Genomic DNA, 27,707 nt, shown 5'->3' on the forward strand with positions numbered 1-27,707 from the left:
CCCAAAAGAGAAGTTTTAGCCATCTTAACCTCCAGCAGCCACAAGGAAGAAGAAACTGTGTTCTGAGAACAGATTTACGAGATCATGAACAAATATCTTAAGATTTCGCCTTTTAGGTCCATTTTATATTATTCTGCTTTTGTAAGAAAACAGAAAATCAAGTAAAACTAATCAAGCAGAAAGCTTACTGCCTGCACAATTCTGTCTTTTCCCTATTTATATATTGCTTGCTCAATGACGAGAAAATAACTTAACATAACACACACACACATTAAAGTTTATCCTGACAACAGCGTCTGAACCCCCTTCATAAAACTATGACCACGTGCGCTGCAGACTCCAAAGGATGTACATCCATATGTTCCCCTGTCTGTGTATTTGTGGGCACGTGTCCACGTATGTGCGTCTGGTCATCTTAATAACACTACAAAGACGGTCTAATGAAAGCCACATGTCTGTGTGACTCAGACTTGATTCACTCACAGCAAATATGAAAGAAATGTCAGATATGTCAGAGAGAGGGCAAAAATAAGAGACAAGAAAGAGAGCGAAACCGACTACCAGTTACAATAATTATATATAAAAACTTAATTGCAGACATTACAGTTTTAGATCTCGAGTGCATAAGTAGCCCAATAAAATAAAGTTAAGCTCAAGACTGCTGTAAAATTTTACGCATTAAACAATGGCCATTTTTATTAAAATGGCTGTTGAGTACGGTTGCCGTCAGTAAACATGATGTAAACTGACTTTGTGGAGTGATATCATTGGCTATGAATGCATGCGTAATCTCCCAGACAAACTAACACATGTTTCGTTTTCGGCTGGCACGGGGCATTGCGGAGCAACACGATCAAACACATGCATAAAAGACAGGAGGATCAGTGAGCACCTTGTCAGTGAGGTGACATGAACACGTTTATATGCATGTGTGTATTTATGTGTGTGTTTAGACAGACATGTTCATGCACTTGTCAGCCAACAGTTCATCAGCAGCGTCCGACAGCTTGTAAAGAACAGATGCTGTGTCTGCACACAAAGTGTCAGAAGATTTTTGCTTCCCAAACAGTGTCATAAAACTGGCATGTGACTGACAACTGGATGACCACGACAGTTGTTTAGGTTGATCAGTTGTCTGCTTACGAAATTTTTATCATGTAACATGCAACTTATGCCTCCAATTTCAGCATCTCAATATAGCAGGAATATTAAAGATCCTTTCCAAAATCAGAAGATATATATGGAGGAAAATGCCAGCTTTGCACTTTGATGGTCACATGGGTTTATGTTACATACCACTAATTGATGCTAAAGACACATAGCACCTTCGGGTGCTACCGAATCCCTTTAGTTGAACAAATCTGATGCGGTTAAGCCTATTAGTTCTTTTATAAAGCCAGAAGAGTGAAGAGCTGAGAATGTTGCAGCAGGGCAGTGCACAGCCACGGAGCTGCCGGGTGACATCATCTTTAAGTGACCACATGAAAGTGACCACCAGGCAGTGGGTAGTGTGGACTTCAGTAGCGCTCGGCACCACTTGATGCCTGTGGCCATTTATTTAGCTTGGTCTCTCTCTGATACTAACTGATGCCGTCTCATAATTTCTCTCTTGGGTTCCTCTCTATCTCAGTGTCGCGCCTCACAAGCTCACTCTGTCATTTCTTCTATGCCCCACAACAGCATGTGTCTCATCTCGGCATGATTATTTCTTTTGGTCTGTGTGTTTTTGGCTATCACGTGCTCTTATTCAGTTTTTTTAAGTCACTTAGTTCTTTTTCCTCCTGTTGTGTTTTTGTTGTGTGTGTGTGTTTAATTATGAATGCCTTATGTCCTCTGTATAACTTGTCATCATATGAATATTATTTTTGTTCAAAGTCAGATTAAAAGGAGGACATCACCTGCTATGCTGGGTTTGTTTAGGAAATTATAAAGCATTTGAAAGAGAAGGAAAATCTTATGAATGCCCCCGATAAGATTTTTTTTTTAGTTCTAAATAAGCAGCACAGTACATTAACGCTATACACAAAGGACAAGGCATAAATTTAAAGTCATGTATAGGTTTCCAAGCCTGACTATGAACTTGCAACATACAACTTTTAAACTTTAAATGAGTTTTGATGTGTTTTATCTGAGTTTAGGATATGTTACATAGCATGGTTTTTGAATGTAAATGTCTCTCTCTCTCGCTGCCTGGCTCGAGCCTCTCCCTCTTTCATCTCGCCTCTCCTTTCTTGTCATTTTCTTCTCATCTTTCTCTCCCTCTTTTTTTTGCTGCCCTTCTCCCCTCCCTTTCTTTTCCCTGCCCGTCTTTGTTTCTGTTCCGTTAATTTTGTTCCCCCTCTTCCTCCCTCTCTCGGAATGTGTCTCTATCTCCACAGTTTATTTCTCTTTTGTCAGTATTGGTTACTGCAGACGGCAGTTTATTGATGTTCAGCGGTGGAGACAAACTTTTCCATACATCAAACATCCTTCTGTCATCAGTATCATCTCCTGCTGGCATTTGAAATTTATTTTTCTTTCTCTCCTACAGATTCTGTCTCCATTCGTTTTTGATTCAACTGCGTTCCCAACAGACAGAGGTGTGTGCGCATGTGGTAACCCACTGCACAACCTAGCTGCTTTCAGAAACCCATCTGCTACCTTTGATTCCTGTTCTTCTTTTCTCCTTTTTCTTGTGATGCTAGCAGTTTTGTATACAGCAGTTTTTAGACTTTGGTTTGCTTGTTTTGCAAGCTAGATATTTCTTTTCAGTTACTTGCCTCCTGGATCCATGAATTAGACCTCCTCCAATCAGCTCCTCCAACTTTCTCAACTTGAACTCCTTCAGTCTGGGCAGAGAACAAGCTTTATCTCTGCATGGATAGGCTGGCTACTGGCTAAGCTGCTCTTTGGTCATCAACAACTGCTCAGTGGCTGGAGTATATCTTACAGCCAAATGCTGACAGCTGTGTCTTATTCTGTGGCACTTGTTTGACATAGGCTGTGTTAGCTTAGTTGTCATCGCTCGAGGTTTTGATCTTAAGCAGAGTCAATTCATTTCAGCAGAGGTTAAGCCTCTTGTTATACATTTTGATGAAAAGAGATAGCATCTTCTCAAGCTGTAACACTTTGCCTCGACACTTATATGTTTTCAACTGTTTTAAGTATTAGTTTGGTGTGGGGAAGTACAGCTTTCTTTGATTTGCTTCCACATCCTAATGGTACAAACTTTGCTAACATTGTGTTCTTCGTTTTGTTTTTAATGTAACCCTGGATTGCCAGCTGTGGAGCATTTGATGATTATGATGATTAATTGTGTGTTCCAGTAATATTCACCACTCTAGGTTAATGGCTCATCAGAAATGAATGCACAGGAATCCTGCAATTACCATTTGCTGCCACAGAAGTCAGTGTTTCCCCTGATCATCAAAATCTACACATTTCATTAACAGGGCACTAAACTTGTGCTTGTTTCAAGCTTGGGTAATGACTGTACAAGGTTTTTATTTAATCCAAAATATAACGAACAGTCTGGTCTGTGCTTGAGGTGAACAGAATGATTGACTGAGTTAAAAAAAAGAAAGAAAGAAACCCTCTCTAACACATTATTTGATTATATAAAATGTATCCATTGTTTTATGTATCCACCTCTTGACCATGTGCTTTTACCTAATCAGCAACTCAACTTTTGCAAAACTTGGTACATGATGTATCTCAGTACCGTGGTGTAGCATGTCCAGAGTGTACAATTTACCCTAAGGGTGATGCTATAATTACAGCTAACATCATGCTGATATTTGCTTAGAGTTTTAGTCTAACTTTGTGTAAATGCATGCAAGCTTATACAATTTACCCTAAGCGTGATGCTATAATTATAGCTAACAGCATGCTGATATTTGAGTTTTAGCCTAACTTTGTGTGTATGCATGCAACATCACTGAATCTAAACTTGAGAAATACTGTCCTTTTCTCTTTGTATTCCCTGCAGGATTTCAAAAGCTTATATAGCAGCTTTGCAAAAGTAGTATAAAAGCAAAGTAATCAACAGCTAATCTATGCTGGATGTGAAGCAGGTCTATTGTTTCATACTGGAGGGGATGTGGTGGCTCGGTGGCCTTATAAAGCGAAGCTACAAATTTGCGGGCAAGCCACTGGAGCCTATTGTCTTTGATTGAAACAGAAACGTATCACAGGCATTCTGAAACACACAGCCATGGGGCTACACCACGAGCGTGACGCTGTGCTTGTAAAAGTGACCAAAATTCAGGATGACAATTTTACAGAGAACGATGTGTGCGGCAGAGCATACATTCTCTCTTTCTTTGCCTCTGAGCAAAAAGTGCTTGTTTTTACTTTAATTTCTAAGGATTTATTTTATTTCTATTACCTTTCCCATCTCTCAGATACCCGCTTTTCATTTGTCAGCTGACTATGTTTAACATTTCAGTTCATATTGAGCTTCCTTGAAGAAGATATTCAAAAGTAACAAGAAAACTTCTGATACCTGAGGAAGACACATTCCTGTTTGGATCCTGGTGATAGTTACAAATACTCACTAAAAAAGCACACCTATACATAAATTCTACACATACAAAAAAGCAAATGCCCCTCAGACGAACAAACACCTGACAGGTTATCCAAAGTCTGCATAGTATTAGCCTCTCTCTGATGTCAAATGTTAAACCCAAGGGTGAAAAGGCAAAACAAAGCAAAGAAGAAAAGGGAAGAAAAGACATGAAAAGAAAGGAAGGCTGCTTGGACTTTTTTCATGGTTTCATATTTCTATGTTTAAACACAAAAATGCACATTCCTGTTCCCTTTGTTTAGTTGATACAGGCATAAACAAACACCTAATATCTTTCTTTCATAGAAAGAAAGATGTGCTCCTCCTTCCTTTTCTAATCTTTTTCTGTCTTACACATGCACACACTGACAACACACGATGACGTCTGTAAGCGTTTTAAGCCGTGAGAAGAATGTTCAACACAAACAAGATAAGCCCCGCTGTTTGTAACATGATTTGAGCAACATACACAAACTGTCATGGCCTTTTTAGGATCTTTAATTATCTTTCTAAACCTAAAAATAAGCACTTCTTACATGCTCCCACTGAGCTGGCTTTTCATTCATTGTCCTGTTGAAGTATGCCTTTGTTTAGGCGTAACTGTAGATTTGGATACAGATTTGGCTATAAACATAGCTTCAAATGCATCACTGCTAACATGAGTTGAGGCGCAATTATAATATTTGTAAACAATGTAAATGTAGGAGTAAATGTTTAAGGTAAAAGTAAATCGAACAAATCAAGGTCCATTTTAAAGTTCCATAATGACACCTGAAAAACCATGTTTGAACCCGACTAAAGGGGCTGTCTATCCCGTGCGCTATCTGCTCATAATCTCAGTGTGTTTTCAAGTCCACAGTGTTTGCTGTGAGCGTTTGTATGTGATGTATAAATATATCTGTACAGGTTTTAAAGTGGCTTTGTGGTGTTCTGCATTTAGACGAGGTCTGGTTAAATCTCCACTTACCCCATTCATGTGGTTGTCTCTCTCTCTCTCTCTCTCCCGCTCATTCTCTCACTCTCTTTCTCTCTCTGTTTCTGCTGAGTCGTTCATTTGCTATATCTTCTTTTCCCTCTCCTCTGTCTCACAGTCAGACTGTTCGTAGCTCTGGTGCTGTTCCATGTAATCTAAATCTAAAATGTTGTGTCATTCATTGTCTAAGCTTTCTCCCTCTTCCCTCTTTTTTCAAAAATCTGCACAAAAACTCTACTAAACAGCTTTCAAAAGCATCTTATTTTTTCCTTATTGTAATTACTATGAATGATATAAAACATAGAGATGACCCCTTGCAGTACAGCAGTAAAACCGTACATTACGTAATCCGCAGTGTAAGACCTGGGTCACAGAGGCCTAAAGAACTGTTACCAGGGAAAAATGCTTACACTGAACCACTTGGCTTGTGGTTGCTGGGGGCTGCTGTGGCCAGTGCAGCCCAGAAATGGAGACCATTCACCTTCAAAGTAAAAGTTGTGCCTTATCCGGTAATGGGCAGCAATGCATTACAAGTAATATGTTACTGTAATCCGATTACTATTTTCAAGTAATGAGTAAAGTAAGGGATTGCTATTGAAAGAAAGAAATTTGATTACTGTTACTTTCCCGTAAGCATGCTGCGTTACTAAACCGTGATTTTGTTTGTGAGAGTGTCTCATGACAATGACGTATGAGCGTGCAACATCCATGGTAGCAACAGATGTGTGTAGATCAACGATGGATAATGAGTACGACCATGTAGCGTCCAAAGCGTGGAAGTACTGACATTACTTTCAGTTTAATTCGTTAAAAAGTGACAAAAACATGTCCGCTGTACACTCTGCATGAGAAGAAAACTTCTTTCTACAACTTCAAATCTGAGCAAGCACCTAGCACGCTGCCACAGGAATATGAAATTCATGTTAAACAAATTTCAAGCCAAAGACTGTTGCATATAATTTCATTTTTGCTTGATGCAACGTGCATGAAGTTAAAAGATTAAAACTCATAAATCAAGTTTTGAAAAGAGACTTTTTCATTTGATTCCATTTTACATGATGGATTACGCAGAAAAACATAGAATTGGACTGAAAGGTCTATTGCTTTATTACGTATTCTGGCTGTGTGTCATGTTTTTAAAAAGTAACTAAGTAATAAAGTAACTCATTACTTTTGAAAATAAGTAATCAGTAAAGTAATGGATTAATTTCTTGGAGAAATAATCAGTAATTAGTAACTAATTACTTGACCAACACTGTGCCTTACACATTTCAAAAGTTCCAACTTTTACTGTGAAGCCAGTTCCCTTTTCCAGTTGCAATTCCAGGCAAACTTTTCAGAGTTTCAATCCTGCTCAGCCAGTAGTTGGAGACGGTTTGCAGACAAATTGTGTCTTTCATGCAAACTAGCTACCAAATCGATCACAAGGAGGTTTTTAGTACAGTACCCTCTTTCCAAGAGGCTGCCAGCTACAACCAGCATGCACTCATCAACCTGTTGGGGAATACACATCTGTAAAAGAATATGCTTCACTATTGCTGTGTAGAAATATAAGCAAAATCAAGGCAACCGGTAACCCAAACTGTTAAAGGCTGTACCATAATTTTTATGTAACTGCAGTACAAGGTTAAAATTGAAATGTGCACATAAAACATTTTCTATAATGCCAAATGTTGAAATGGCTTTGTATAGCCACCATGGAAATGTAAACAAATGATAATATTTAAAGGGGTGAAAGTGATTCATCAAACTCAGTGTATTCTGAAGTGCTGAAAACTTTAATCTGCAGTGAAGGGCAGCAGCACCATGTTCTAGTTCTGTATAATAAAGCAATTTAACACATCTCTAACAAAATCAAAAAGGTGGCAAACAATTCAGTTCTGAGGATGGGTTGTGGCTGCCAATCGTCTTGGCAGGATTCTTGTTTGCTGTGTTTATTCAAATGTTTCAGCCTCAGTATGGTTAAGATTTACTGATGACAAAATGTTGCATGTAGCAGCTTATGTTTGTTATTTTTGCTATTGAATCATCTGCAGTCATACATGGATGATGTTAAACCTTCCAGAGTTATTTAGCTCACTATAGCCAGCATGTTACGACACAATAACATAATGACAACCAGACAAACCTTGAGTTAATCACACAACGCAGGTCACTGTATGACACTGTAGTTAAGTAATTACTTCCAAAATGTTTCTCTGGCTTTAGTTACTGTGTGTATGGTTTTCTTGTAGATAAAATCTGCAACAGAAGGACTTCACAATTTGTAAATACATTGTAAATGCTGGTGTTTATTCATTTTTTATTTTGCCGAGCAAATTTGCTTAATTTGGTGATTTTTTCATACTCTAAATACAGTTTGGGGATTTACATTAGGACAAAAATCTTTTTCTTCTTTTGGCATTCAGTTGTGAAACACCACCTTACAAAGCTCTTAGTCACTGAATGACCATGTTTGTGTGACAGCAAGACAGATGAAGAGATTTGTGTTTACTCGCGTCTCCAAAGTGTGTGGGTCAATGTGTATATCTCCAGCGTTTCTGGGCCATTCTGTGCATATGTGTGCGTGTGTATAACTCTGATTATACCAGAGCAATACTAACAGTTTTGGCTCATTTGTAACAATCAGACCTCACTTAAACAGAATAAATCACAAGTCTAACTAAAAGACACACGTGTTCAAACATTCATTTGTGAGCCCATATACAGAAAGCATAACTCTCGAGATACATCCATGTGTCTGCAGGTGTGTGTGTGTCTGTGTGAGAGACATTAGCCAGTTCCACATATAGTTCTACATATGTAGCCATAAAAATGATCAACAAAGAAAGCAAGAGCTATGCAGACCTCCCACAAAGTGAAATGTTACACACGCGCGCGCGCGCACAAACTCAGACGTTCTCACCCACTCCGATTCACAAAATCCTGATGTTAATCACTTTGCACACTGTGTTTGCAGTATGTCAAGGTGTCTGAAGAGGTTTAATAGCACAAAGTATCAATTTTTTACTCACGTGGGATTAACATTCAAGAAAACTGAGCGGGCTTGAATTTCCATATATGGAATTTTCATTTTGTTGCTATTACAGAGTTAGACCGGCAAACAGTGACATGAGGGAAGACTTCCAGAAATCCAATCAAAAATAATGATCTCAATATTTATTCATTTCTTATAATGAAACACTCTTAGGTTCTATAATATGAACTAAAATGTAAAGCCTTATGACCACAGTGATTTAATAATTTGGTTGTTTTGTTGACAGCTGCATGTTTTCAGACAGCACAACTGCGAGCCAGGAGACAGTAGATTATAGCATTTTCTTATTTTTATTTAACATTCGCAACAAAGATTTTGTGTTCTGCAGCATTTCTGCATTTATTATTAGGTAAAGCTTATAGTTGAGGAAACCATTATTCCCAGATCTGTGACAGGCCATAAACTCAAGTGACCTGCTTTAAAGTCAAGCAGGCCCACACAGCCATCCATCACATGATTGCTTTCTACCTCACTTCATAAAAGTCACATCACGTTCTATATTATTATTGATTACTGAAAGTGGGCTTAAATTAAAAATCTTATTTGCGTCTTGTTGCTTACCAACTTTAAACCTGTAGCACAGAATTCAGCCCACAAAGCAGTGGTGAATCTTAAGTTGCTTAGTATCTTTTTGCAGGCACGTGTAATCACACACTGAGATATTTCATCACTTTTTTGGGCCCCACACTAAGGCTGGAGCTTCAATTTACACCGACTAACTCCCCCCACCTGTCAGATTACAGTAAATAACCTGGAAACCGTTTTTCCCAGAATTTAGGAGAAGATTAAAGACAGACACCCTCAAATGACATCACCGTAACTCTACAACAACAGTTACTCTGCAGGTCAGGTTTCAGCTGCTATAACACTTTGCGAGATTTATTTTGAAATCAGATAGTTATAATGAGATGTTCGTATGACATGATTAATAGCGTAACATTAACTAAAACCATGACATCTCTAAAACACAAGCTAACACCAAGAAACCTGTTCAAAAATGTGAAAAAAATCTTTCATGGGATAATCGTACTCTAAACTACGAGAAGATTATTTATTACTGCTGCACTTTTTATTTCCTCTGTAGTAATCATCACAGAATTTCAGTTTGACCTTTACAGCATGAGCCTGTCTTTGTACCCATTTATATTACTGTGTTGCCCTGGAAGCCATGTAAAAATGTTTGAAAAAAAAGAAGTCTGGAGTTTCACTAAAAAAAAATGCAGCAGTGAACAGTGCTGAGGAAAGAATCTGTCCTTTTTATCAGCTTATACACATGAATGTAATTATGGGAGGGAATTATATTTGTTTAGTGGTTTGTCTTTTGTCAGTAATGAAGTGCCGGGTGTATACAACTCCATTGTGCTTTTACTACAAAAACCCACCCTATAACACACAAACGCACACACACACACACACAATCATACACATACAGAGAGAGAGAGAGAGAGAGAAAAGGCCAGAAGTTAGTTGCCAGGTTTTTAAAATATCCTTTAGGAAAAATAAAGCATCTCAAATCAGAGCCAGATCATTAGTCCTTGCTGTAAGAAGGGGGGAAAAAGCAGGTCAACAATCAACAAAAGCTTCTATTTTCTTAAAGCGCCTATTCAGAGAGAGTATCTACAGCCCTATTTTCTCCTCCAGCTACCCTAATCTCTGTCTCATTCCATTTTTACTTTCCTCAACCTTGCTATGTCTCACTCGACCATCTTCACCTGTTACCCAGTCCTGTGTTTTTCCCACTAAACATATAATTCCTGTTCTCTATCATGTGCCCCTGCTGCTCTTCCTATCTTCTCCCCTTCTTCCTTCATCTCCTTGTCATCCTCCTCCATCGTTCCAGTGAGCCAAGTCTGTTTTAGATTAGTGCTCTCATGTAAACCTAAATTAGGATAAAACAAACACTGTGTGAGTGTATTTGGGCTTATATCAAGTTTGCCTCTACTTAAATGCAAGTACAGATTGACAGAGCAACACACACGCACGCACACACACACACACACACACACACACACACACACACACACACGGGAAAATAGGACATATACGAACATATAAGCAAATATGCAGTCACATAAATTACTATCCTGTGTTGCCATATTTAGCTCAGGTCAAGTTGATTCCAATCCCATTATGGACATCACTCATTGATTCGATTACTTATGGATTGTCACTGGATTCTCATTGGCTCTGTTTTGAGAGTCACCACCGTTTCTAAGCAGCAATGAAGAAATGAAATTAATTCCATGCTGTGCGTCACATGTTTGTGCATGTTTGTTGAGGTATTTCCCCTCTTTGTTGTGGTCAGTGTTGGAGTCATTATACAAAAAAGCCATAATTATACAGAACACCTTTCTTAAAAGTAATGCAGAAAAGTAATGCAGTATGCTACTTAATTACTCACAGGAAAAAGTAATTTGTTATACTACTCTTTACATTACTTTCATGTTACTCTGTAAAATAGCTAAAAGACACTTCTCATAGTCACCATTCAACAATATAAACCTGGGGCCACAACCCCACACACCAACACAAATCCTCAATGAAGGCACACGTCTCTCCATTAGCAGAAAACAAAGCTGACCACACAAAGCAAAGATGAAAACGAGCACAAAAAAGTGATCCCCACAGTGATTCTGCTTTAGAAACATGAACAGGTGGAAAAGGAGGCAGCCTGACTGCATCTGCTTGTTACCTGTTCAAGTTCAGGGTCTGGCTGCTGGGGTCGGCAGCTTTCACTCTGGGTTCTTGGCTAGCTTAGCGGTAGCAAGCTGTCTTGGCAGATGCTGGCAAAGAACCGAAGTTGTGTTAGCGGCATAAAGCGGTTGTTTCTTTCCTGGATGCGGTTTTCCACTTTGCCATTTATCTCTCCTTTTGTGCAATAAAAATAAATGTCCATATCATGCTTTAGTACACCTCGCTATTTTCCTCCTCTGACACGGGAACTGAAATCAGCTGATTGTAGTGGGAGTGCACGAAGCGGGATCGAGACTAACAAATCCAAAGAACTGGACTACTGGGACCCAGTTTCTACAAGAAGCGGTTCTCCATTCCCATCCCTACATGCATATTAACTAACACCTAGACTGTAAACACGAGCATATGCTTTACCCTACACGCTGACATACAAGACAAGTGAGCTCAATGAATATGTAGTATGTGGCTGCATACCATTCCTCTGTAAGAGTAAGGAGGTCAAAGGGAAAACCAGTTATCTTTATCCAAGTTTACTAGCTGCTCCACTGTTACATCCCCCATCAAATCATCTTTATTTGCATGGTGAAATTACTACCACATGCAGTCCCTGTGCTATTTTAGTACAAACATATAAAATGTGTTGCTATGTAAAAACTTAAAGAAAGAAAAAGTCAACAACCACACAACCTCCCACGAACTTTTCATAGGTTCTGGCCCTGCAGCATGCTAGCTAACTGGCAAGCTGCTGAAGTAGGCAGCTACAAGGAAAAGGTGTTGCTGCTGTGAACTTTAAGACCGCCTGGATGGTGCATTCTGCCCCACTAAGACACACTCTGGCTTATTTTATTCACACGTCTGCAAAGGAAAATACACATAGGCTTAGACACACACACACTTTATGACTTGGCCTTTCCAGCGCTTTCACAGCAAGAGAACCAAACTTAAACACTTTATGCATTTGAACTGCATGATTAAGAATTGGTGTCAGAGACTTTATATGAATATAAACACTTGTACAATGGAGTGAAATATTATGAACAAAAAAATGAATTTGGAGATCAAAATCATTCTTCTATTTTTATTTTTAAGTAGTTTTTGTTCAATTTAGGAAAAGTTTAAAATACAAACAATATAAAGTTGTTCATATGTTCATTCTCTATGTAGGAAATCCTAAAGCCTGACAGTTCTCAACATAAGGTAGCATGAGCACGAAGGTGAAACAAAGATTAAACACATACAAGAAATGACAGACCCAGCCATGTGTATGAGTATGTGCACCAGAAATGGTGAACCAAAAACAAAAATATAATTTCCTGGTGAGATTTTATTTAAAGCAGTTTGCTACAGTAAGCCAACAGTAACACAACCATTTACTTAGCTACATGCAAACACGCTGAGTGCATCAAATTAGAAAGTATTGTTAACAGAGAAAGGATGAAAGAATTATCGTAAATTCTCCTCATGTAACCAAATCTCCCAAATTATCCCACTATCATCCCCTCTCTCTCTCTCTCTCTCTCTCCCTCTCTCTCTCTCTCTTTCGGTTTTCAGTATCACAGCAGTGTGTATTTATCTAAATATGTCTTGGGACAAAATCGCACTGCCGTCTGGGCTGTGGGAAACACACACACACAGACACAAGCCACTAAAAGCAGACCTATTTTAGAAGAGCTCTGGTCAGGTTCCCTCAGTAAAAGCCTTTCCTTCCCTGAATACCAGTGAATACCAGCATGGGCCCAGTGGTGCAGCTCTTTCCCGGGGCCTATGAGCCTCCAGGTGCTGCTTTATCCAAGAACATCCTCTGCTTTTTTGCTTTTGTGCCAATTGCTTCAAAAAGGATTTCATCAAAATATAAAGGTAGCTTGATGTACATGTTAGAAATGCACATGCATTTTACTGGTGAATATTGGCCCTGGTGTTTAGTTGTGTGTCAGGTCCTACAAGCTTTGTGGTCCAGCTACATACCACGGTTTGTACATGTGGGTCATGTTTAATTATTAGGAAGTTCTGTCATGGGTCTGTGGTTCAGTATAAAGTCTGACACACACAGACTGACCAGAGTACACACTTCTATGTCCAGCGCTCTAAATCAGCAGGAGAGGTGGCGTGAGAGAGATGGATTTGTGTGTGCGTCTATGTGTTTATATATCTGAGACTTATTTGTTTCTCACCAGCACACAGTGGCGTGAAAACCAAACAAAAGGCCTGGAGCCTAGTGACACGAAAACAATCGTATACTCCCAGAGAGCAAAAGAAACATCAAAGCTGCTTGTTCAGTATTTCTAACCCTAACCCTAACAGCAACAGAGCACACTAAAAAAAAGACAGAGGAATAAAGTCAATAAGTGAATGAGATAATAACCAAAAAGAGGAGACACATGTAAGTACAGACTGTTTATATTCACCTCTCACCCTTCCATATCGTTCCAACCAATCGCCAGTGAGGCCCAGTCTGTCGTAGCCAATCACTGGACACAAGGTTCATCCACTTCCTGTAACACTAACCATAACATTCCAGCAGGTAAACTATGGCAGTCGCCTCTAAATGGACAATTAGCCAAGATTAAAGGCAGGCTCCTCGTCTTTCTCCATTAACTTAATTAGGAGGAAAAGACATCTCGAATGACCCCCTGCTCTTTCCAGCCTTCCCTCCCGTTCTCATTCTTCCCTCTCTGCAGCGTCTTTTCCCCTGGCTTAACTCATATATTGTATTTACAGTAACTGTGGAGAGTTAAGACCACACTTTCACATCTGGGAGAATCACTGAAGCATTTGGAGGTAAACTGCTTCACACAAGAGTAACCTAATGGTGCTGAAGAAAATATCTCATTACCATCCAGTCATCAGTGCAGGGATTTAAAGTGGGAACCTTCCATGCCATGATTTGTTGATCATTAGAGTCATCCGGGTGATTTTTTTCTCTTTTAATCTTGCTTCACTGAATTTTACTCTTCCACAGCCGCAGGTTTCCCCCCTCGTGTTTAGCTAAACCTATACCTATAAACCTTTATAGGTATTTTTGTAATGCAAATTGGTAAACACTCAGTGAACATGTAGGGATGAAGCATTCTGAAGGACAAATGGATTGGATAAAATTCCTTACCGGCCTCCCTCTGGACGTAAACTAAATTTCCTTCTTTCTATTAAGCCTCCAAAAGATCCTTTTAGTCTGAATGTTTGGCTGCCGATATCCTGCTGTAATGCAGTTTATGGGGTGCAGTAAGGAGAATGACGGAGCCCAGCAGCAGTGCTCCGTCAGCAGAGAGCAGAATGAAGCTGCTTAACACTGCATCTGGGATTTTACCTGGATGTGTAGTGTGTTACTATATTTATCTGTTTTTGTTTAGGTGTATTGCAAACAATCTATAACACTGGAATGAAAGATAATCACTACAAGCTTCATATTGACGCATGCTAACCGACTATAATCTGACAGTTAGATTCTATCCCCAGCTAAATCTTTAGTTTATTTCTTGCTTGAGTCATTTTTGTTTTATTGCAGACACAAATTTAATGCAATCTTGTCTTTGTAAATTTGCAGTGAACATTCATTTTACAGCACATCTTTTCTGGTTGCTTATGTGATAAAGTGATGTAATTTATGTACTTTAGCTTTGCCACACTGTGTCCAAAAATACTGTTTAGAAATAGCACAAGCAGAAGAGATTTATAGTCTGCTGACTAACTCTGTAATATCCATTATATGGCAGGAGCTACATTAAAATTTGCAAAGCTTCTACAGTATTTCACAGCCCATAAGTGTTGAAACATGGTCAAAGATCACCTTCAACACTGTGAAATACTCAGCATCTGAGGCTCTAGGGATTTATTCATGAAGAAAACGGGAAATATCTCTTTAGTATAACATTACTCTCATTTTTCATCTTCTGCCTTATGCAAACCAATGAAATGTAACCTGAGCTGCTTAAATGGCAGGGGGGGAGAGATCCTGTTGCTTCATGAGTAACATGGGCTGTGAGCCAGAGCTAATTCAAGTCCTTTTTATGCACTAAACAAGCATGCAGACACACACACACACACACAAACTCCCAGAGGAGAAAGCGAAGATAACAGGATGAGGCTCAGTCTGGGTCAGCATTATTAGACAGGAGACCAACAGCCATCAAGTCACTTAACAAAGTAAACCTCCCTGACTCAGTGCAATGTGCACTGAGGCACAAAAGCCCTGTAACCAGTAGCTTTCATTTTTCCATTTGAGATATCATCAATACGTTATATTTCAAACCAAAAATTCATTACACTCTTCGCAAATAAGCTCGAGCTTACTATGTGCAACCGTGTGTGTCTGTGTGCATGTGCTGTGAGACCGCAGTCTCTGCAAACTGTGGGGGGAAACAACCACAGACTGCACACACTGAAACCCACAGACTCCAGTCCACGATCCATCTCACCCTTCCCATTTATGTTTTCTCTCCCCCCTACCAAGCACCTAGCGGGACCACAGACTCCACTTCCTTCATCCATCTACAAGAAACCTTTATCTTCCACCAGCATCCCTTCATCCATCCATCTCCCTCCCTTCTCATGACCTCCGTTATACGTGTTGTCCATCCGTCTTTGTCAGGCACTCAGCAACAGCACTTAAGGCTAAATTAGAAAAGTTTCCATTAAGAGACAACCACTTCGATTGATTCATAGTCTTGCAGGATTAAAGACTAGACTAAAAACTATTATCCAGTCTGATACCTCTTATCCGAACCCCTGCACCCTCCTCAAGAGCAAAAGCGTCTAACCCATGGCTATTTTCACTTAATGCTAGTCCAGCTCCTTCCAACTCCTCCCTTTTCCAAACCTCAGACCACAGAGCTTTAATAGGAGGGTTAAGAGGTAATTCCTATCACACTGCCATCATTTAATATCTAACCAAGGCTGACAGAGAGGAAGGTTACGAACCCAAACCAGAAAGCCACCAGCAAACCTCCTTGTCTCCTCCTCCTTACTCTCCTGCTGTTACTCTCTCTGCAAGTCTCCCACCATTTGACTTTCTCTCTATCCCATAATTCTACCTACATTTCTTCCTCTTTTTGCCCTTCCCTCTTATACACACGCTCTCTTCTACATACCTTGGTGCTTACATTACCACCACTTCCTTAGAAAACACAGTGAGGATGGGAGAAAAAGCACTAAAAAAAGAGGAAAAGTGGAAAGAAAAAAAGTGCCGGAGGAAACTCCAGACACTGTAATTTAGATTGTGCTGATGGCAAAGTAGGGATATAAAGAACATGAGATTTATAATGTTAAGTTTGGAACACTTTCACCCTTTCCACTCTCCTGAGTTGTCTGAGAGCTCTATAGGGATCCATATTCGACCGGTGATAAATAATAGCTTTCGAGAGCAATTAGGGGTTTTATATAGTTGTAAGCCAGGAGGTGGAGGAAATAAGACTGTCATTCACAAAGAAAAAGGAAAAAGGGTTGAAAAAAAATGCCATGTGAAAATGTGCGTGTGATGGAATATTTGTATTCGTCTCCATTTGCATCTGTCACTGTGTGTGTCCCTGGCGTTTATGAGGACTTTTAACTGTGTGTGATCCTGGAAGCCACAGCTAACATAGATGACAATTTAGCAGTCTACTCTGCCTCAGCAATATATCACACATCACCACAAAAATATGAAACACAAAATATGTCCGTCCAACAAAATATATCACGGTGAGAAAGTAGGAGGAAAACTGAAACTGACAACATTATAAATCACTTTTATTCTAAACAAGGTAGTATAGAACAAACGTTCTTATGATAAATAAGCATTGATTTAAGCTGAATAGATAGCAGTATATTAATTAATACCTATGTTAACAGTGGCAGAAGCCTGCAGTGGACAGAAGTCAGGATGTACTGTGCACGTAATGTTTATTCCAGTCTTTCAGATTGTAAACAGCAAGTAAATCTCCTTATAAAGCTCAACTTTCAGGAATCCATTTTTGAGTATTAAATAGTTGCTGCCTGTAGGTTGATAGGTTGCTGCAAAAGCTTGTAACATTTCTTTGAGTCACAGCGGTTATGGAAGAAAGGGTTTGAATAGTGGACCAACAAATCAAAATGTCATAAAATGTCCACAGAAACTTTCCTGCAACACAATCCACTTCTCCGGTGCCAGCCCAAGATACTTTCAGCAAAGCTTTGGAAGTATGAGGATGTGAATATATGCACTGGAAAAGTACATTTAATTTATTTCGTGGAAAAAAAAAAATGTAATTTTTGACATTTCTTTGGACATGTTGATGTTGTGACACTGGAATGGCTCTGGCTCGCTGCTCAAATCCGCTTTAAGTGTTGCAAACCTAAGCTGACTATAGCTGCCATTCTCCGTGACGGAGGGAGCTCAAAACTTTTCAATCTACATTTCAGTTCTCGCCAGCGAATTTGTGATTTTGGAGTATTAATTTCTGCATTTTGGTCAACCTACACTTCAAAAAGGTGAAAAAACATGGAAAGAAAACGCACAAGAATCTTTTGAACAAAGAACTGTTACAGTAGCTTCCAATGTGTTCTGCCTCATGGAAACATTATAAAAGAGAATGAGAGAAGTGAGAAGATTAATGTCCTAGCGCTGGTATTTGTTATCCTAACACCTCTCACCATAGGCATGCACACACATGCTGAACACACATAAACTTGATATGTTGAAACGCAGCATCAATATGACACATGTAACACAAAAAAATATCCAGTAGGGTATACAAACTTATAGACGTACCCAATAATACTTATACACACAATTAAATTCAGGCATGCACCCACACACACACACACACACACACACGCTCTAACTCCAAGTTCTCTTGAAAGAAGCCCAATGTAAACAGCTATAAAGTTTAGAAGGTGTTTCAACCTTCAACCTAAGCTGACTATCCTCTCTGAGGATAAAACAAATAGAGAACCTGACAACCTGAGTGGAAAGAAAGAGCACAGATGGGGAGACGGCATGGATGCACCAATGGGACTAAAACAAAGAGAGTATGTCTGGGAATGTGAGATGAAAACGAGAGAGGAGGAGGACAAGTGGGAGGCTTTGCTGCATCAGTATGACCTGCTCTTACACTCTGAAACTCTGGGAAAACTCAATATTCCTGAATAAAAATTCCACACGAGTCCAAGCAAAACATTCACTCCAGGCACACTTTCACCTCTTAAAATCAAGCATACTCACACAAACGCACACATCTGACACTCACTGCCTTTTTCAACTCTCGACAGGAGCACAGAGCGGCACTGTGTCACCTGGCGCGAGACCTGAACCCTCAACCAGGATAAAACTTCTGACACCATGGTCGTGTTTTCAAATGGATCACGTAACACATCAAAAGCGGCACAAAAGGGGAAACAGAATGACGGAGGAGAGTCAGAGAGAGATCATGAATGGGGAGAAGAAAAAAAAGAAAATCAAAGTGTACTCACAGTCGTCCTAGTTTGGGATTGGACTGGAAGAGAAGCTCTGGAAGAAACTGGAGCTTGTTTCTGTTCAGTCGACTGCAGGGAGAAATAGAAGAAGGAAAATGAAGGAAAACATGTCACTGGGAAGAGAAAAAGGGCAAAAACATTGTCTAATAAATCAGTCGCATCCGTGCTTTTGTGTTGACTGAACAATCACCACACAGCTGACTGAATGACCTTAAAGGTCAGCAAGTTTAAACTCATGGAAAAGCCTCTGACTTCCTGTGATCGTGGCCTAGAGGTTATCACACTATGGTTTGTGTATACAGGTCATCAGTTTCTAGACTCCTTAAAGTCCATTAGCAATATATCATCACTGCATATGCTTTAACCTAATAGTGTGAGATGGACCAATTTTGGGCTACAAGCATGTTTTAGTGTTTCATAAAGTTACAAACTTACAGAGGATTTATACTGCTGTGTTAAATTTACACTAGTTGGGTACATCAGAACTGCAAACTGCTCTGAAATCCTACAAACTATTGTGTCCTACACTATTATGGCTGGCCTGTTCAGTACCGTCTTACCGCAGTACTTTTTTGCTGCAGTTTTTGAATTTATCAGTAAGAAAAATAACAGTCATTTTCTCAATATAAGGACTCACAGTTGTTATAAAATTTCTGGAGTGGGATTGCCAAAACTAATCCATTTGAATGGATGCGAGGGAATGCAAAGAAAATGAGACAAATATATTTGCCTCTGAGAAAAAAGAAAAAGAAAAAAAAAACATGACCGCAACAAAGAGTGGGGAGGCAAGAGGGGAAAGAAATCCTAGCATTTTATTCATTTTTATCGTGTCTGGCGCCTCATATTAAACACCGGGATGCAACCACAAGGTAATTAAAACGCTATACATATTTGTTTAAAATATAATAAATGTGACCAAAGACTTCAACATATGCATTTACACAGAAAAATTTTACCTCTACAGAGATTTATGACCAAGGGAAAAGTAATAACAAGAAATAAAAACAAGTTAAAGGCACCCACATAATTATGATCATCTATATGTGTTGCTCTCGCATACAGAATCTTTTTACATTCCAATTTTAACCACATCGTTGCTCATATGTTTGATTATTGCCACCTGTGGATGGTTTTATAATCTCTGCAATCTTTTGCAAAACTCTCTAATTGCGTCTTCTCGACTATTGTGGGATAAAAACCTTTTTAGTCACACTTTATATACAAAATAGCATTCCTTATTTTAGTATTTTCAGTGGAAAATTAGATAAACACATGACTTTAAATTACAAAAGCCATAAAGAGGAGAGTGGAAGAATTCAGGTAGATGAACAAAAAGACAGTAGCAGAACGAGGCATGTTAGGGTAAAAGATGTTTCCTTGTGTATGCATGTGTGCCACGAAAGGTGGGGTTGGCTAAAGTAGAGATAAATGAAGACAGTGTAAGCTGAGGGAGTGAAAGTGTTATCAGGCTACCAAAGCATTAGACTGAGAAACGAGGCGTGGAAGGGAAAAAGGAAAGAAAAGAAGGGTGGAGGGTCGCAGGGTCACAAAGTAGGATCTGTGCTGGAGAAGACACAGACACCAACCTTTTAACCCTGTGATAATGATAATAAGATAGTGGCTTTCACTCCTGTGTACACCAATGGGAAGAATAATTCAGTCCAAAAAACGAAGATGCCCACCACCTGAAATAAATAAGGTAGAAAATACCTGCTAGTATGTGAGTACAGCACAGCTACTATTACAGCTACGAGTCATTAAAGGACATTTGCTCAGAGCACAGATATAGTTTCAAGAGAATAATTCTTTGTGTATTTTTAAGCATTAATGATGAGGTTTTCTTCCTACTTAGAACCTTTGAAATGACACCAAACCACATGTCTGTGGCATTCATATTTTATGTTTTGGCAAATTATTCCTATTACTCAGAATCACAGAAAAAACGAAAGAGTTTGGAGACTAAACCTTACTAATCATAATGAGCAGGGCTTTTTTTCTCAAATAAAGAACAAAAGAAATAATTTGAAACGACACCTCTTAACAAATGCCGTTTATTTTGCAAAATATCCGTCATTTATAACTGAGTAAAGCACAAATGGCTATGAATTCTGGCATTTCAGTCTTTATGAATGCTCTGACCCAAGGGGATGACAAAATAAGCCCCATGTTTTTCACATTGTGACTCCATAAATCACATGGACTCAGCGTCAGGGCCTCTCACCCCTGACCTTTCACCCTGGCAGACACAACATCAGAGACCCTGTCAAGGAAGCATTTTAAAAACCATTTTACTATCAGTAAAGTAAAAAATGCAGGCCCTTGTTATTACCGTTAATCTACTGCAGCAGTTTTTTCCCCTCTTTAGAAAGATTCATTTTGGAGAACAAATGTCATCCTCAAACAAGCTTAGATATTTAATTTTATCATTTATTTTAATAGGTTCTGATTTAATAAATAGACTAAAATGGCATAAAAACCTATGTTGAAATGTCTCAGATAAATTAAATGCTGTCTATGTGAGTTCCGGCACACAACTGTTAAGACTCCCAACATCCTCCCTCCCCCTCATCTGTAACCTCTCACCCTTCCTGACATACTGCATTAAAGAGCCTTTTAACATTAAAGTGGGCAGTGACCTTCTGCTTTCACATCATATGTGTGATCTCCATTTAGAGGGAAGATATACACGTCTCTGTCGCTCAGCATATCTGGATTTTAGGAGAGCTCCGCTGACAGCTGCAGTGATCTAACGGTTTTATCTCTCTTCTCCACTCTGCAGCATGTATACCGAAAAACACCATCCATGTGTGAAGTAAATTTTGGTTGTGCAAACAGACTTCCTTCCCATTCTTACTCTAATGAATGGTTTTACAACAGACACACATTTGTTAATCAAAATAAATAATGTGGTGGCATTCTTTTTCAGACTGCAAAAGCAATTTGAAAGAAGATAATGACAAATTAACAGTGTTCAGATAGCAAATAAAATTGCATCAATGGCGAAATAAATTGAATGAAGAAATATTCAGCTTATGAATTCAACATTCATTACAAAGCCCGTTCTTGGGTTTAGAATTGCTGTACACAATATTTTTTTATGAGGATGCCGCTCCTAAAAAAATCATCTAACACTCAAATTGTGTCATTCTGTCTTTGTCTCACCTAAAGGAATCCTCTTTCTGGAACCTGTCTTCCCATCATCGCTCTAACGAGGACTCATAAACATGCAGGTGTGTATGTGTGGGAAGTGTTGTGTTGTACACTAACACCCTGATTCTGTTTACTAAAGCCTTGGTGTGAGTTGACAGATACACACATTCCTAGGTAGTGTGTGAAGTGGACTTGGATATCAATCAGGTGAAGTCTCTGTCAGTGAATATGCTGCACAGAACAGCAAGGAAGGAGCAGTAAATCAAAGGTGTGTACAATGTTGTCAAAGTGGAAAAGCAGCAAAAAAGTTTTGTGACAGATCACATTATTATGATGGGGCTCTTTGCATGCATAAAATACCTATTTACCTTGCAGTATGGTACCTCTTTTCACATATGCACTATAGGAAGCAGTGTATAATGGCATACTTACAGTCTCTCAAGCAGTCTTAGGTCTTGAAAGGCTCCTCTCTCGATAACAGTGATTTGGTTGTCCTCAAGATGACTGTGGCGACAGGCAAGGAAACAGAAAGAAAATATGTTGTAGTTATTTTTGTAACTTTAAAAATGCAAAAGCAACACAAGTAAATATACTCTGTGACTCTTTGTGATCATGACAAGGCAGGAAAAATCCCAAGTGCCGATCTTTACGTCAGTAACTTTGCACAGTTTCATTAGGCATGTCTTTAAAATGATTCAATTTAAATATCAAATTGTGAGGCACTCATGGAATTGGGAATGTCCATCTCCAGCCAGAAACAGCAGATAAATTTATTTTTCTGGCCAGCGCAAACAACTCGACAGACACTTGCACTATTAAAAAAGCGGTTACATAAACAAGCAATCAGTGCACTGAACACATGAATCTGGCATGAAACAAACATTTTGTGACTCAAAGTATTTCACAAATGTTACAACCTACCACTCCAAAATAAACAATTAACAAACCATCTCTTTCCCATTCTTCCGTTGATATCTTCTCCATTTCGCTTAAGTCGTTTCTGCGGTGCTTTCAGTGTAACCCATATCTCCCCTTCATTGCTTTCTCAGTGTTGTCATGTTTTGGGGGCAAACTAAGGTTTTCCAGATGGGATAGAGAAATAGAGAGAAAACATCTCAACTGATATGTGTGTTTATATTTTCTGTCTGAGGATGTTAGGAGTGACATGTCCTGAGAGGAAGACAGGGAGGAAGAAGCTGAAGGGGGAAAAAAGTGGATGATGTGAGGAAGAAAAAAAAACAAGGGGGGGAAAAACATTGAAAAGCAAAGGTGGAGAAAAGTGAAAGGAAGATACAAGCCAGATATAAACAGCAAGATGTAGAGTGACAAGCTGGATCAAGTGAGAGACAACCAAAGACAAAAGAAGTCATCTCAAAAAGAGTCCTGTCTGGCCTAACATGTGGACTTTGAATTGTTTTGGCACGCCTCTTCTTTAAATATTCTTTCAAACAAAACGTTTACATATCCAGGCATTAATCCATGGCCTGTCATACTGACTCTACACAGAGACACAGAGATATGTTGGACTTGGATGAAAGATAACAGACTCAGACAAATGCGCTCGCACATTCATGTATATAAAGTATGTAAACATATAAATAAAAAAGTCAGAGCATCTTGAAACACTTTCGAAGCACTGGCGCACCAAGAGATGGTAATTGGCTTATTCTCACAATATTGTTCATTTTGTATAACAAAACATTTTCCAGGAAAAATAACTCTTGGTTACAGGAAGCATTTTTTGATTTATATAAATGTTTTCCAAAAAATCATCAGTAATATTTGCTGTTAACTGAAATAGATTAAAAAAAATAGCTCCAGCTATTGAGTATTCTGAATCAGTTTCTAAACAGAAACACCCCAAACACATATGATAGGGTATGTGTGGAATCGTTTAACGCAGGTAGGGAGTTATGCGCTGGTAGCAAGAATTCCCAAACACACACATAAGCATGTGCACATTTCTGACTCCGGCATCAATCATAATTTACAATCAAGCCAAGATTAATCCAGCATGTTCATTCCAGGATAGCAGTGTTTTTTTTGTTTTTTTTTTTGTTTCTGTCCTTATAGAAAAGCATTTCCTGTGTACTCCAGGGAAAGCTAAATCAACGCATAACTCTGAATAACTATCAAAGTTTATTTGTCCAAATGAGAGATCAACCGCACGCTGATTTATTGAATGAAGTTTAGAAAGGCCGTGGATGTTAAGCCAAACACATGGTGCGGGGAGTCAATGCTGGCATATCGCTCAGATGAGGTATTGTTTTTATATTGGTCTGTATCAAGCATTAGTCATCCACAGAGACATTGGAGAACGATGGGGGGAAAAAAGAGAGCAAACAAGAATTGAATTCATGTGTGTGGGGACTGGAGTGTCTAATAACTCTAACTTCAGTCAACGGTTATAAAAAGAACAATGATGTCACGCTACCTTATAGCAAACTGCGAGAACTCGGCCTCTGAAGGAAATAAGGAAATACTTCAGGGGATATTAACTTCACTTATTATTTACACACACAATGGGTGAAACCACACTGAATTTCCCCGGCCAAGCGTTCAATATCAAGTACAAGTTTTCACCTACATCTAAATTTGTTTGGAATTACTCAATTTCGCCACAATCTGGAAGAAATCTTGCAAAGTGAGGTTGCCAAAGATATTAGGCTAAGTGTTGTTCACGTAGCGTGCATGCAGAGGCAAGCTGTGTTGTGCAAATTTAAAGAATATCCAAACCCCTGAATCAAATTCGATGTTTTCGCATGAACAGAAAACAATATTACATGTTTAATCGGAAAACAGCACGCCGTGTGATCGATTGATTTGGAAGGTTTGAAGCGTCGCAAATCAGTCTAATTACGAGATTTTTCTTTTATGCACCCTGTGGTCTTTGGTGGTGCGAATGCAAAAACAGATCGCTTAGCTGTTTGGATGTTTTTAAACAGAATTGAGATTACATGAGGGCAGACAAGTCCTTCTGCAGGACAAATTATCGGTAATTACAGCTCAGATGTAAGCAGGGGTATTTAGGAGTTATACTGGTTTTTTTCTGTAACCTACCCTGGGAAAAATGTTAGCGGCTTTAAACAAGTTCTCCCATAGGAGGCACATATGGCTGAAATGACTGGAATCTCAGAACTAGGCACTTATGTTTGTCTGTGAGAGAGAACGAATGAGATTGGGTTGTGGTATATAACAGCGATACCTATTAAAGCAAAGATAAGACAATTTTTGGTGACCATGTGTGCTGTAGGATCCAAAATACTAGAATATGTATGTCTCTGAAAGTGTGCTTTCTCCCGACCATCTCCTCTTTCCCAAGCCGTCTCCTCCCAATTTCTTTCAGAGATTTAGAGAGGAGAAATGTCACAGCAGTTTATCACAAACCACATGAAACGACTTGCTGGCTTGCCACACTCAACTCACACACATATACACTGCCTTTTTCTGTGGGTCCTTCTAACCCTGTTTCATGCATGCAGAATGCAAACACTTACATTTTTAATTTTTCTGTGTTTTACTTAAAGAAAACTCGAGCACAGATGAATCCTGACCCAATGACTGACATACGTTCCAAACTCCACTTTGGTCCTATATTTAGGAATATGAATAAACAGATGCCAATACAAGCGCAAACACTCACACATGTAGAAACTCGTTTCCATTCCTTAGTGGATTTGTACTGGGAGTGTATTTTTATCTGCTGGTTTGGTTAAAACAGAGTGTGGAGGGAAGCTGCATGCAGCCAGCGGTGATTATAGTTATTAAAGTTCTCACATACACACTGATTTCAGCCGCTTATGGAAAAGGAGCGAGAGAGCCCTTGAACTTAATTAGGACAACTGAGAGAACGTGAGCAGTCAATCTGGACTAAGTGTAGTTATTTAGATATGATAAGCCAGAAAGGCAAAAAATACAATATATACACTTTATACTTTAAAGTTTTTCATACGTCAACAGGGACCTGTTCAGTGTTTGGTAATTGTAATGGTGGCCAGAGTGGTTTAGATGTTTTAGCTCCCTTTTTCATGCACCAGAAACAAGATCATTTCCGAATAGATAAAATATCAGAACGGTTGAAATCTCCAGTGATGCACATGAAATTGGTTCAGGCTGCACATCCCTAATGCTCTACAGGCAATCTAGTTTTTAGTCAGTGTGTACATAACAAAAAACTTCTGTTACATATGAGTGAGTATTGTTTTAAGACCAGCAGTATTTTTGAATTAATCTGTATCATTTTTGTGCTTCAGTTTAATAGATATGATTCAAATTCGCTTGTTTGCCTACCTCTAAGCAATCATGCTACTACTTTGAAATTTCGGCTTTGGTTTTCCCAGAATTGCAAAAGTCAACATTCCCCAGAATTATTCAGAAAGACTTGAGAGTCGAATTTGAAATCTCTCTTTTTTCATAGGAACAGTGAGTAACTCTTTCAGTATGAATTGCTTCACTTAGTTTCCCATCATCGTATCCGTACCAGGTCAACATCTCGCTGTTGTGCTGCTTGTATAGTAAATGGAAGTCATGCTGCTTGTTGCTGGCATGTCAGCTCACCATTACTCTATTATTTAACCTTGTAAATATTCAGTAATTGCAAAATTCAACTCCTTGGATAGTACACTTGTACACTCTTGTTCTAAATGCCCTCATTAGGATGGGAAACTTTATTTTATAGAGACTTGTTTCCCCCTATAGCCATATACGGGCCCATTAGGTAAATATACCATTTGCTTAATTGCTACAGCATGGAACTTTTTTGTTAATGGGATTCCTTGTAAAGAAACAAATACAAGTCACAATTAGGTATTAAAGAGAGGACAGATTAAAAGACCTGATGGTACTGTATCTGGTAGATTCAACTTATTAGCCAACTTAGTACCTAAGAAGGAAAAAGTAAAGTGACTTAATGATGGCAACTATCTGGAAGTGCTGGTTCCTTGCATGCAGCACATAAGAGGAGATAGTCAGCTTCAGAGGGTTCTGCTAGAAAAATTTAGGTTAGTTTAGGCAAGCGGCTGCCTGGGTAGAGTATACAGAAGTCAGGATGCATAATTCCCACTGGCCCGCTCTAAGTTCACTAGACAATTACCTGCTCTGTTCTCGCATGGGTGCAATCAGACATTATACAGACTGTGTACTGGGGAACTAGTGGCACAGCTAGCCAGTACAAAGGCACTGTTTAATGTGTAATCAGACATTTGTATTCTCACATACAGCTCAAAGAAGCAACATCAAGAAGATTTCAGCACATAACAAAATACTTCAGGTAACTGCAATCTGAATAATACATTTTCATACATCCTGATTGATTTAAAATAAGTTAAAGTCCTCAAATAAATTGGAGGGAATGTGAGCAAAGCCTAATGTTTTACTGACTAAAAATTTAATTGAAAAAAGGAAAGAAACTTACAGAATCCTGAGGTTCTTGAGGCCAGAAAAGTCCACTTTAGTGATTCTGGTGATGTTGTTTTTATTCAAATCCCTAGAAAAACAGAGGATAAAAATGACTTATTCAGTCAAAAATACATTCAGTTGTGAGTATAATGTAACTTTAACACAACTGTGAAAGCAAACAAGCGCCCACCAAGTGGCAAAAGGACAGGGCATGAGAATGCTCCACAGCATATAGGCCCACACACATGCATACAAATACAAACACAAGCAAACCAAGCACTGAGAAACTTCTGTTCTGATGCACAATTGCTTACTGGAAAACAAATTTTTCAATTAAATTTTTTTTTCTCTTTCCATTATCACAGTTTAAAAGCTTATCATGTTTCCTGACTGTCATTCAATCAGTTTTAACTATGGGTGCACAATGTATACATACTGCAATATGAACTGACTGCCTGAGTGTATGTGTGTATAGACTGGTTCCCTTT

General features: G+C 38.9%; 1 protein-coding gene across 1 annotated transcript in view; it reads right to left on the minus strand.

The window, feature by feature from the left end:
- Window positions 1-27,707, minus strand: part of slit3 (slit homolog 3 (Drosophila)) — a 233,364-nt gene that overhangs the window by 189,763 nt on the left and 15,894 nt on the right. The window contains exons 2-4 of the mRNA XM_031732754.2: window positions 27,236-27,307; window positions 22,255-22,326; window positions 18,670-18,741 (exon numbers count right to left, since the gene is read on the minus strand). Coding sequence (XP_031588614.1) covers window positions 18,670-18,741; window positions 22,255-22,326; window positions 27,236-27,307 — 216 coding nt within the window. The remainder of the gene's footprint in view (window positions 1-18,669; window positions 18,742-22,254; window positions 22,327-27,235; window positions 27,308-27,707) is intronic.

Source organism: Oreochromis aureus, linkage group 2, assembly GCF_013358895.1.
Source record: "Oreochromis aureus strain Israel breed Guangdong linkage group 2, ZZ_aureus, whole genome shotgun sequence".
Taxonomy (NCBI): domain Eukaryota; kingdom Metazoa; phylum Chordata; class Actinopteri; order Cichliformes; family Cichlidae; genus Oreochromis; species Oreochromis aureus.